Source organism: Mustela lutreola, chromosome 1, assembly GCF_030435805.1.
Source record: "Mustela lutreola isolate mMusLut2 chromosome 1, mMusLut2.pri, whole genome shotgun sequence".
Taxonomy (NCBI): domain Eukaryota; kingdom Metazoa; phylum Chordata; class Mammalia; order Carnivora; family Mustelidae; genus Mustela; species Mustela lutreola.
The window spans coordinates 279,865,549-279,877,989 of NC_081290.1; the positions used below are offsets into that span (position 1 = coordinate 279,865,549).

General features: G+C 58.1%; 1 protein-coding gene across 2 annotated transcripts in view; it reads left to right on the forward strand.

Moving 5' to 3' along the window:
- Window positions 1-12,441, forward strand: part of CD6 (CD6 molecule) — a 38,631-nt gene extending 26,190 nt beyond the window's left edge. The window contains exons 2-13 of one of the 2 annotated variants that reach the window (XM_059143668.1): window positions 140-208; window positions 813-1,163; window positions 1,822-2,133; window positions 2,850-3,152; window positions 4,315-4,380; window positions 6,763-6,903; window positions 7,255-7,353; window positions 8,371-8,493; window positions 10,061-10,132; window positions 10,339-10,593; window positions 10,916-11,017; window positions 11,544-12,441. In XM_059143668.1, coding sequence (XP_058999651.1) covers window positions 140-208; window positions 813-1,163; window positions 1,822-2,133; window positions 2,850-3,152; window positions 4,315-4,380; window positions 6,763-6,903; window positions 7,255-7,353; window positions 8,371-8,493; window positions 10,061-10,132; window positions 10,339-10,593; window positions 10,916-11,017; window positions 11,544-11,608 — 1,958 coding nt within the window. In that variant the 3' untranslated portion in view covers window positions 11,609-12,441. The remainder of the gene's footprint in view (window positions 1-139; window positions 209-812; window positions 1,164-1,821; window positions 2,134-2,849; window positions 3,153-4,314; window positions 4,381-6,762; window positions 6,904-7,254; window positions 7,354-8,370; window positions 8,494-10,060; window positions 10,133-10,338; window positions 10,594-10,915; window positions 11,018-11,543) is intronic. The other variant, XM_059143670.1, reaches the window with a different exon arrangement.

A 12,441-nucleotide genomic window follows, 5' to 3' on the forward strand; every position in this document is an offset into this window, starting at 1 on the left:
TGGAGGCAACTCGGCCCGAGGTGTTTCAAAATCCCCTGTAGCCCCTGCTCCAGAAAGTGGCCCTTAACCTTCAAGGGGCCTCTGTGCCCTCTACCCCTGAGCTTGCTCACCCACCACGCCTGCTGCTGGTTGCTTCCAGGTCACCCATCTCCAGCACCATCTGACCAGCCCAGCACCAGCCAAGCAGAGAGCCAGCGCTTGGAGCCAGGTGAGGAGAGAATCTTTCTGGGGGCCCGCAGCCCGCTTATGGAGACCAAGCAGATGGTGTCCCGGGTGATGGGAAAGGGAGATGACTTTGAAGGGATCAGGGAGGCTCCCTAACTTCAGACAACACTTCTTCCTGAATCAATGCCCAAAGTGCCACAGTTCCATTCACTCTGAGAGCTTAAAGCCACCATTTTCAAAAAGCCACTGATCAAAGGTCACATACGCAGGGGCATAAGGTTCAGTGAGCCTTTTAAAGGGATTTGTTGCGAACAAGCTAAAGGACTCTTGGTGCGGGTGGGATGCGTCCTTGATTAACTCAACAGATATCTATTAAGCTCCTCCTCTGAACAAAGCTGTGCGCCACAATAGCTGCCCTTAGCCCCCTTCTCCTGACTCTAAGGAGAACCAGGTTCAGGCCTAAAAGGGGGCTCAGGGATGAACCAGCCCAGCCCCATTTTGCAGATTGGAAGGCTGAGGTCTAGAGCCCAGGGGATATTGTCCAAGATAAGGCAGTGGCGCCCCTGGCAGCCGGGCATGCCCACTCCCATCCCTGAGACCTGCTGTCCCGATGGGTGGAGGCCTCAGCTGGCATCCTACACCTCCAGGACAGAGGCTCGGAATCCGCCTGGTGAACGGGAGCAACCACTGCAGCGGGACCGTGGAGGTCTGGCTCAAGCTGTCCTGGGAGCCCGTGTGCGGGGCACTCTGGGACAGCCTGGCCTCTGAAGCCGTGTGTCTTGCACTGGGCTGCGGGGGGGCCTGGGAAACCACACAGCCCACCTTGCCGTTTTTGGAGAAGCTGCCTGGGCCAGGCGTGGGGAACTCCAGTGCGGCCCCAAACTCCACGCTGGCCCTGGCGCCCGCCGTCCTGTGCAGAAGTCCCGACTGGAAGCTGTGCAAAGTGGTGGAACATGCGTGCAACAGCAGCGGGATGCCGGCCAAGGTCACCTGTGCAGGTACCCGCGGACCGCCCCCTGCGCCCTGCCCGCCCCACCCTCAGGCCTTCAGCCATTGTCCCTCACTCCTGTCCCCAGTCCTCGCCACTGCGCCCAAGCCTTACCCTCCAAACGTCCCCCCGTCCCCCACCCCACCCCAGTCGCAAACAGAGCTGGTTCCCACGCTGGAGGACTGCAGCATTGCCTCATCTCCACTCCAAGCACGTCCTCTGATCAGGCCCCAGACCACTCCCCTACTAGATCTTCCGTTTGACCACTTGGGTCCCCAATCCTTACTGGGTCTCTGGTCCTTACTGGGTCTCTGGTCCTTACTGGTCTCGCGCCTTCTCTCAGATAGGACCTCGATCTCTGCCCCTACCTCCCCCGTACAGGTTCCGCAGTGTCCCTTAGCATTGTCACTTTCCAGCCCCAACCTGCTCTTCAGGCCCCGCCCACCAGGTTACTAGCCCCTCCCACCAGCTCCGGCAGCCCACCCATGGGTGTCCAGCTCCGCCCCCAGGTCCCTAGTTCTGAGGAGTTCCCCACCTGTCCATCAGGACCCCAGTCCTAACAGGGTTCCCCAGTCCTGCCCACCGAATTACCCGCTCCTCTCATTGGATCCACAGCCGCCACCCTCCGTTCCTCAACCGCCTGCAAACCCTTGCCCCTCCTCCCGCAGAGAACCGCGCCCTGCGGTTGGTGGGCGGCAGCAGTCGGTGTGCAGGCCGCGTGGAGATGCTGGAGCAAGGCCAGTGGGGCTCGGTGTGCGACGACACGTGGGACCTGGAGGATTCCCACGTGGTGTGCAGGCAGCTCAGCTGCGGCTGGGCGATTCAGGCCGTGCCCGGCTTGCACTTCGCCCCTGGCCAAGGACCCATCCACCGGGACCAGGTGAACTGTTCAGGGGAAGAGACCTACCTGTGGGACTGCCCGGGCTTGCCAGGAGACGGGTACTGTGGCCACAAGGAGGACGCTGGCGTGGTGTGCTCAGGTCAGCAAGAGGGGGGTGGGGGTCAGAACCTAGGGGCAGCCCCCAACCCATAGGGAAGGCCTGGGTGCAGGGGAGGGATGGCCCCTGCTGATGTGAGGTCCAGTCCCCCAGGGAGGGTAAGATCCAGGCAAGCGCAATCCGAGGGACAGAACCTGGGAAAGGAAGCCGGGTGGAGTTTAGAGGTGGCGGGGGATCCAGAGTTGGAGGGACAAACCTGTCCACCTCCTGGAGGAAACGACATGAAAGGGGAGACTCTTCCCCAGTGCGAGTTGGTCACCTGATTCAGAACAACAAGGGGAGACAGAGGCAGGGAGGCCCCTGAGGAGGCCGTGGGCAGTGCGGAGGAGGCCATGCAGTTCCGGTGGGTGAGACCTTCTCTTAAATGTGCGTAGGAATGGGGAGTGGGGGTCTCGGGAAAGATGCATTCTGACTCAAGAGGTCCGAGCAGAGCTTGAGACTGCATTTCTCACACGATTCCACGCCATGCTGACGCTGCTGGTCCGCGGCCCACAGTTTGAGTAGCCCGCCGGCCTGCCATGCCGACCAGAGTGGGCAGAGCAGATGGGGGGGGGGCGTTAGACGGAGGAGAGAAAGCACTCGGGATCCAGAGGCAGACCGGCTGCGGGCGTTTGCATTCATGAGTCCGGTCTGGTGCGGGGTTCGGCCCAAAGCACCCCGACCTGACTCTGCCCCCGTGCCCCACCTCTCCCCTGCAGAGCACCAGTCCTGGCGCCTGACTGGGGGCCGCGACCCCTGCGAGGGGCAGGTGGAGGTACACTTCCGTGGGGTCTGGAGCACAGTGTGTAACAGTGAGTGGTACTCACCGGAGGCCCACGTGCTCTGCCAGGCCTTGGGCTGTGGCACCGTGGTCAGAATCCCCAGCGGGCAGCCCCACTCCCTGCCGGGCAGAATGTACTACTCGTGCACGGGGAAGGAGTCCACCCTGTCGGATTGCTCCTGGCGGTTCAACAACTCCAACCTCTGTAGCCAGTCAAGCGCAGCCCGAGTCCTCTGCTCAGGTACCCCCTCCTCCCGGCCCCGCTTCACCCCCTCCCCCAGATTTGCACCTGAATCAGAAGCCTGAGAACTTGCACTAGGTCAGGAATGACAAGGGTGCCCACATTAGAGGGGCCATTGTTTGCCGGCACTTACCACGAGCAGGCAGACAGGGCTAATCAAGCAGGTCATTCTTGCCCACAGAACCTCAACTCAGCCCCCAGATATTTACTAAGGCTTTATCATATGTTAAGCAGTGGCCTCTGTTGACTGGAATTGGCTCAGGAGATGAAACCAGCTGCTGTGCCAGGGCTGGGCTGGTGATCGTAGGTGGGTATAGGAAAATAATATTGGGGGACAAGAGTCTGGAGCCCCGATCACGTGGCAGGCCCTGGGGGAGCACCTGATACCTCTTCCCTCATCAAAGCCTCATGTCCACGTTATGAATTGGATCCTGCCCTATTTCACTAGATCTAAGGGGGCATGGGTATGTCACACTATTATTATTTTATGTACCATAAAGGGCAAAAATGCTGCCAAAATAAAGTCACAGCATGTCATCGGTTGTAGCAATTGATGTCATCTCCCCAGTTTCAGAGATGTTAAAATGTGTTAGACCCAAAGAAATATGGCGTTAATGTCCCTGTGGAGTTGAGGCACGTGGCCGTGAACTCCTGCTGTGTCGCTCACCCATGCTGTGTCCGTGCCATGAGTATGTGGACACCGATCCTAGCCATTCCGCAGGGGAGCGAGAAAATCAGGGAATATCTACCAAGGGACTTTGTAAGCTCCATGCCTTGCCTGTGAAATGATTGTGGTAATGATCCTCATGTCGGCTTCGCGGCTCCCAAGGCCAATGGGAAGAGCGAACCCAAGACTTAACAGAGAAAGGGATCTGTGGTCTGTAGCAGAGTTTTACAGAAAGAAGAGATACTTCTTTTTATTACCTCTTATTCTAACTAAAGAAACTTCCCAGCGTCTAGTCCATGAGCTCTTCCTTCTTGTTGAGGGGTGGAAAAGGCAGGTTTCCTTAACTATATGCCCCCCCAACGGCCCTGCTTCCCATGGAACTATGCCCATCACTCCAGGTCATGTGTCTGTCTTGTTCAGTGTCTAACACAAGGGCTGGCGCACAGTAGGTGCTCTGTAATATGTGTTGAGGGCATGACCTGTGCTTTCTGACAGGCTCCCGGAGTCTGCTCAACCTGTCCACTCCTGAAGTCCCTGCAAGTGTTGAGCCGGTCACTGTAGGTGAGCGTCACTTGTTCTCGGTTTCTCAGAGAGGTGGGTGCATGCGTGCAAGTGTGCACATGCGTGTGAGTGTGTGTGTGCACCTGGGAGGGGCCCGGAGGTTGATTCCCCATCCCCCAGCTCCAGACCATGGCCCCCACCCTGCTGCACGGCTGTTTTGGTTCTCTCCCTTCACCTTCCTGCATTGTCAGAGCCCCAGCTCCCCGAATCCTGGTACTTCACGGACAGGAGCCCACTCTCCTGTCAGCTCCTGCTCAGGGGGGGAGGATAGAGCTGAAGAAAGCCCGTGCTGGTCTGGTCTGCCCCTGGCCAGTGGCAGGTGCACCAAGGGTAACAGGCAGTGTGTTTCTCACATCCCAGGCACTGGCCCAGAGCTCTCCCGACACTCTTTCCTGGCCCTGTAACCCTCCTGGCGTCCCCATGGGGGAGGTCTCCTTAGATCCCTTACACAGAGAAAGAGGTTCAGGCTCAGGGGGTGAAGGCATGGCCAGCCAGCATTGGCTGGAGTGTGCACCACGCTGTCTGCCTACCACCTGCGGCTTGGTCGCTTGGTTGCCTCCCAGGAAGACTCCTGAGGCTCAAATTCCAGCCGTGCCTCCCACTAGCTGGGGATGGTGGGCAAGTCTCCACTTCTCTGAGCCTCAGATCCCATGACTGTAAAATGGGAGTGATAATCATGGTAGCTTTCTCCTAGCGCTGCTCTGAGTCTCCAGTGAATTAATTATTCCTTTTTTTTTTTTTTTTTAAGATTTTATTTATTTGACAGAGAGAGAGAGAAATCACAAGTAGGCAGAGAGGCAGGCAGAGAGAGAGAGAGAGAGGGGAGGAAGCAGGCTCCCTGCGGAGCAGAGAGCCCGATGTGGGGCTCAATCCCAGGACCCTGAGATCATGACCCAAGCTGAAGGCAGAGGCTTTAACCCACTGAGTCACCCAGGCGCCCCTGAATTAATTATTCTAAAACCCTTGGAACAGGGCAGAGTTCGCAATAAGCCGTGTCTGAGCATTAGTTATTCTCTTGATTATTGAGTCCAGGCGTGGAGCCCTTCAGCAACCCCAGGATGGCCACAGGGGCTGGCCCAGGTTCACGGGCTCTATGCCATCCCCTGCTTCCACCAGAGGAGGGTGGACGAGGGCTTGGGTGTGTGGAGTGGAGGGGCACCTAGTCCTGACAGAGAACCTGGTTGTGGATGAGGGCACAGAGAGGGAACAAAATGCTAGGCATGGCACAGTCTGTAGGGAGCTCCAGCCAGGACCACAGGCACCCGCTGGAATGCTCTCTCTCACCGAGGTCAGGGCAGGGAGCCCATCTCCCCAGACCACACTCTATCTAGCCCTTGGCCCAACAGCCCTTCCCTTAACCCTGGTCCTTCTGGGCCCCCATTCCCTGTATCCCCCACAGCCCAACCTCTCTCGTGCACCCACTTCCTGCTGCTAAGTCCAATTCCCAGGCTGGTCCAAGTCACCCCCTTGGCCGACGGAGAGGAGGGAAGAAAATGAGAAGGAGGGCGTCATTTCTGGGGAGGAGCAGACACTGTCCCCAGCCAGGGAGTCAGGGCAATCTCATCCCTCTGGCCCCCTGTGATGCTGTCACTACCCTCCGTCCAGCCCTGTGGGCCACATAGCCCAGGCCTTATTTCCTGAGCAGGAGGTGGTTCCCGTCTCCCCTCTGACCAGGGCTCCGTGCACCTGTGCCCTGCAGCCTCTGTCCAGGCTTTGGGCTCTTTGAAGCAGGGATACAGCTGAGAGAGGAGATAGTGAGCCACACCAGGGCTGCAGGGCTGGGAGGTCCAGAATCACAGCCGTCACCCCTACCCTCAGGGAATACAGGTCTTGTAGGAAAGAGGCATCCAGGGCACAGAAAGGAGATCTTGCTCTCCTGATGGCCTGTTCACTGCCAGAGATGTCCACAAGTCACCTTCTCTGGGAAGCCAGCCTTGGTCTGCCCCCCAGAGAAGTAGGTGCCCCTTGTAGGTCCTCATGGTCGCCCATACCTCCTCCCTGCAAGTGTGGCACCATAGTGGATTGAGCCGACATATCGATCCCTCCACTAGGCAGCGCCCTCAAGGCCTGTGATGCCGATGTCACACTGGTATCCCTAGGGCTTAGAGGGCACACAGTAGGCACTCAATAACTGTTGAGCAGAAAGAGAGAGCCCTGTGGGCTGGTGGCCAGGGGAAAGTTTCCTTCCGTCAACTCTTCATTCACTATGCATTTCTTGAGCACCTATTATAGGCCAAGCTCCTAAAAGCAAAAAAGAAGAGGGGTGGAGGAATGGTCCAAAAAGGAAGAGGGTGAGCTGCAGAGAGGCTGGAGAGGCAAGGAGGGCAAGGAGAAGTCTATGTCCATTCCTCTTTCTCCCTGACGTGGGGTTCTTGCTTCCAGAATCTTCTGTGACCGTGAAAACAGAGGACTGGAAATCACGGGAACTGATGCTCCTCATCCTTTGCATCATTCTGGGGATTCTCTTCCTTGGCTTACTCATCTTCACAGCCATCATCTTCTTGAAAGTTAAGGGGAAATACGGTAGGTTCAGAGTTCTGGGAGCCACGGGAAAGACGCAGAGAGGGAAAGAAGCAGGCCTGAGGTGTGGCCCTCTCAGGGGGAGGTGGGCCTTGTGGGACTCCAGCAGGAGTGGTCGTGATCCAGCAATGGCCACCCAGCCCTGGCCCCAAAGGGCACCTCCTGATGGGAAGGATTTTCTCACGTGCCCAGCAGAAGTGGTCCGTGCATGGAGGGACCGACCAGACTCTGTGTGTACATGAGTGTGTGTTTGGGGTGAGGGCTGAGGAGGAAGGGGTCTAAATGAGAATAGGACCAAGAAGGCTGAGACAGAGCAAAAAATGACTTGTAGAGTCTTTGGCCCCCCTCCCTCAGCCCTGCCCGTAATGGTGAACGACCAGCGCCTACTCAACACCACCCCAGATGGGATCAACAGTTATCAAGATGTTCCCATCACCATTCCCAAAGAAGAAGGTAAGATGTCACCCACCCTGGGTGTGGGGAGGGTTGGGGAGGACAGGAAGGGTATCCTTTCTGGAGGGTTAGTACTGTTTAGGTCAAAACAGTAGCCCTGCTGGAGAGGAAACCTTAGCCAGCCCACTGGGGCCTGTGTGGGACCTTGAACGTGTCATGTCTCAATCTGGGCCCTGAGGGGCAGAGGACCTTCCAGGGTAGTCATTCCAGGCTAGGCTTTGAAGAGTTCAGTTCCGCCCTGCTCCTCGGCTGGTAGGTTTGGGACAGTATGACCCCTTCCAATGGCCCACCCCATCAGCCTTCCTGCAGAGCCCCATCAAGATTTTCCTGGAACATAATTTTATTTCATATCTTCGAAATGAACGAAAAATGGAATCGGTCATCCATCTTTTACAACATGGGGGTTTGCGGTTCTTGCAATTCTTGTAAAGGAACTTAGTCAAGCTCAGTCACATTTCATTGTGACTGTATGAAGTCACCCGTATTTGAAAGCATTCAATGACAGGAAAACCAATACAAAACTCAGCCAAATAATATAAACATCCCCCGTGCATGGTGTCCAAGTATTCAAGGGGAGAATATGAACACAGAACCTTGCCCGCAGGTTGGACTCAAGGCACCTGCTCTGTGACTATTACAGGTTAAGGATTAGGAGCAACACTGCCTGCCTCTCTGGGCAAGGCCAGGGCCCCCCGGTGCCTGAGTTCCTTCAGCTGTAAAATGGGGACACGGATGTATGGACTTCATAGAGTCACTATGAGATCCAAATGAGATGGTTTCTTAAATGTCAGAACAGAGCCCTGCATGCGATGACGGCTCTGTGTTTGGGAAAGAAACAGATGTTAATAGTTCCCCGTGTTTGAAATGGGTGGGGGGAGCTTGGAAAACCCAGGCTGGATGGTCTTGTACAAGACGGGCTCTCCCTGCCCCTCTGTCCCTGGTCGCTACTCCCTGCTGCCTCTCCCTGTGCCTTTCTGCCACCACCTGGCCACGCCCCCGACTCTGCTCTCTCCCCAGTTCCCCAGCTGCCCATCCAGGTCCAGGCCCCACTTCCCAAGGACTCGGACTCCAGCTCGGACTCAGATTATGAGCACTATGACTTCAGCGCCCAGCCTCCCGTGGCCTTGACCACCTTCTACAGTGAGTGCCTGGGCCGGGGCTCCCCAGGGGGCCCACCTGCCCCAACCAGGGAGAGGGTCCTGTTGGCTGAGGGCCTTCAGTGGGGTCCACCTCATCACCCCTGCGTGCCCAGTGACCTAGACATGGTCTTGCACTGAAGCTTTCCAAGTGCTTTGTGACCCTAGAGACAACTCCATGTCTCTAGCCTCATTTTTTTCTACCTTTGTCTTTGGCCATGTGGGGTCTTCAGACCCGCCCCCGACCTCACCTACAGGGGGCTGCGTCTGTGTCGGACCAGGAAGTCCAGGAAAGAGCCACACTCATTTGGCTTCTCACGTGCTCACACCCCTTCTGTGTCCCATCCTGCCCCTCGCCTCAGCCCTCCCCCTCCCTTCATGGCGAGCCCAGCTTGAGCCTCTTAGCCGGCTTTTCCAGCTCTCCTCCCTGCCCGCCGGGGATCGGAGCAGGACAGACGGAACTCAAGGCAGGGCCCCCGCAATGCCAGAGGTTAGAGCAGAGAATCTCACACCTATGGTGTGACTCCTTTGGGAGCTTGTCCAATTCTTCCCAGCTCGCCCCAGGACCCAAGATGTAAGTTGGGATGAGAGTTTGACTGTGTGTGACCGAAGCCCCAAACGGCAGTGCCCTGAGCAGTCGGCAGGGCCCCAGGCTCCGGCTTTCTTGTTGTTGTGCAGTCCCTAGGACCTCGCCCTCCTCCACATGGTCCAGAATGGTTCACTGCCATGCCCACATCCTGGGCAGCAGGAGGGCAAGGGAAGGTGGGGCAGGGCGTACCCCAAAAGGCAGGATGCCAGAGACACTCACATCACTCCCACTCATAGACACACACACACAGGCCAGAACTTACACACACCAGCTGCAACAGAGGCCGGCAGACAAAGCCTCCGTCCTGAGCAGCTATGTACCCAGATAAAGGCCAGAGGCTCTCCCGCTCCAGGGGAGAATGGATATAGGGGACAGCTAGCCGTCTGTGCCTCACCTGCTGAACCAGGGCCTCTGGGGCGGGAAATGAGTAATTCCATCAGCCACGCCATGAAGCAGGTCCCGAGAACCTGCTATTCCACGCCCAGGCCTGTAAGAGGCAGGACCAAGAGTCCAAAACCCTACAACCCTGTGACTCAGATTCAGTGGTACAGGCCCAAGAGCAGACTCCAAGATCCCAGACACTCAAGTCCTTACGACGCAACAAATGCATGGCATCTTCTCTGTTCTGAAGCGAGGGTACCCCAGAGCCTGGGAGGAGAGGTTTCCAGACCTTCTGGCTTCTGCTCCAGGAAGGATCCTAGACGGGGCACTATCTGCCCAGAACCTCCGGGGCGCAAAGCCAGGACTCGCCCTGTTTCCTTAAGCAGAAGGCGGGGTGGCTGCCTGACCCCAGGCTGGTTAGAGACTGGTCTAGAACAAGAGCTGGGGGTCTGATGGCAAATGCTAAGCCCCTCTGCACCCCTGGGGTGGTCCTTGCACACTGTTCAGCCTGAGGGCACTGTCCCAAGTCACCGTCTCAAGTCCGGGCTCCTGGGAGGAAGAGGTAGACCTGCACCCCTCCTCACCACCCCCCTGCTTGTAGATTCTCAGCGTCACCGCGTGACGGAGGAGGAGGCCCAGCAGAACCGGTTCCGGATGCCCCCCTTGGAGGAAGGTGAGTGGGGCCAGGGAGGGGCGCATGGAGACAGTGATAACAGCTCACCCCGACAAATGCCAGTGGGAACCCCTGTTCCTCCGTCCAGCAGGTCCTTCCTGATTCTAAAAGTTCCTCTTGGCAGTTAGTTCTTCCTTGAGTCTAATTGAAAGCCCTCTGGAGGCATTGCTGCTGCTTTCCTCACCATTCCCCCTTTCCTGGGCCAGGACTGGAAGAGATGCGTCCTTCCGAGATCCCACCGGTCGGCACAGGACACCACACGGCAGACGCCCCATCCATGGGCTCTCAGCACCGTCCCAGGAGCAACAGTGGGTCCAGCACCTCCTCTGGGGAAGATTACTGTAATAGCCCCAGCAGGAGGATCCCTCCGTGGACGCCTCAGGTGTTCTCTGCGGAGAGAAGCCCCCTCGTGGAGCAGCCCCCCAGCCTGGAGCTGGCTGGCTCCCGAGGTACTTTTTCAGGTAAGCTGGGCCGGGAGGATTCCGTGCACACCCCAGCATCCCCCCCACCCCCCCGGGTCCTACAGCCGACCTGGCCGGAGCAAGCATAAAGCTGGACGCCCTGAGCCAGGCTGAGTCCAGGATTCTGGCCCCGGGCTCTGTGGCCCCTTGCTGTGAGACCTGGGGCAAGTCTCCACCCCTCTCTGGGCCTTCATTTCCTCAGTCACGGTCAAGTCAGGAACTTGACTCTTGTGAGCCATCAGAGCTTCCCAGCTCTGGCAGCTCCCGCGCTGCGCTGGCTGTCTGCAGGCAGAGAGTGACCGGCTCTGGGTGTCTCCGGCAGGGCCCTCGGCCGATGACAGCTCCAGCACCTCCTCCGGAGAGTGGTACCAGAACTTCCAGCCGCCGCCCCAGCCCCACTCGACGGAGCAGTTCGAGTGTCCAGGTGCCAGCGGCAAGGGAGGTGGTCCTGGAAGGGGGAGAATGGACAGGAAGTAGGGGGCGTATGCGTGAGGGAACTCTGGATCCACTGGATTCATTAGCCCAAGAGGGAAAGTAGACAAGGAAAGGGATTTTTTTTTAAAACAAGAGTATGAGGATGTAGGAAAAATGGATGTGGATGGGACAGAGAACGTTCCAAAGAATGCCTTGAGAGGAAGTGAGCTCCCCATTAGTAGAGGCATTCAAGCAGAGGTAACCGATGGCCCCTTGGGGGAGACTGTGGTAGCAGGCAGTGTGCCAGCAGTCAGGTCGCCCGTCTCCTGTGAGCGTGGAGACTACAGCCCTAAACGGCACGGCGGAGGCTCCTCCTTCTGGGCTGACATTCTAGCAAGGGAGATGGTCACGAACAAGATGCCATGAAGGGGGTCTGGTCACTGCACCTCACACAGCATCGCAGGGGAGGGCTGTGTCCCATGGGACAGGAGGGGCCGTGACCAGCCTCCCACTGACCCGAGCCTCCGGCCACACAGGGTCCCCCGCCGCGCGGCCTGACTCCCTTGACAGTGAGGACTACGACGACATCGGTGCAGCCTAGGCTGGGCCCAGCGAGACCCCAGGGGGCTCCCTTCTGTGGGACTCCTGCTCTCCCTGCCCCCACTCTCCCACCCCGCCCTCCCACATCGTCCCCCAGGGGTTCACAGGCCTTCCCTGGAGAGATCTAGGGAAAGCGCTCACCCTGCCCTCACCGCTCAGTCTCCATCCATCAAACAGAAGCTACTGGCCCAGGCCTCCCTCCACCCCAAACAGCCCCAAGGTGGAGGGTACTGCCTCCGGGAGGTAGTGAGCTCTCTGTCTCAGGGATGGATGAGCAACCTGAGCCACTTTTCAGCGGCTGCGAGGAGGGGTTGTACTGAATGACTCCTGAGGCCCCTCTTGATACTCGGCCGTCTGAGCCTCAAACAGCTCAGGGCCCGGAGGTACTGAGCGAGCAGAAAGGGGCCCCATCCCGGGGCTGCTCACCGGACTCCCTCTGGAGACACTGGGAACCCATCAGAACACAGCCCTGTTCTGCACGGACAAGGCCTGGACAGAAGATCCTTACTTTGAGCTTCCTGTGGCCTCCAAAGATGCCCTAGCCCAGCTGCCCCAGAGACGCAGAGTCGGGCTCCTGGCCCCGGCGGGAGCAGAAGCACAGAGTCGTCTGCCAGGAGGGGTCCAGAGGCTGCACTAAGCCCCCGTGCTCATCTGTCTGCTTGGACTCCTGGGAGCTTCCCCGAGGAGCACGTGACTATGTGGTGTCTCTCCCGGAGCCATGGACGTGTCCAGGCGGCCTCCAGAGAGAGGCCCAAGGGCTCAGAGCCGGCTGCTGATGTCCTGGTCTGAGTGTCCTGAGATTAAAGTCATTGCTGAATAAAACCGGGCCATAGA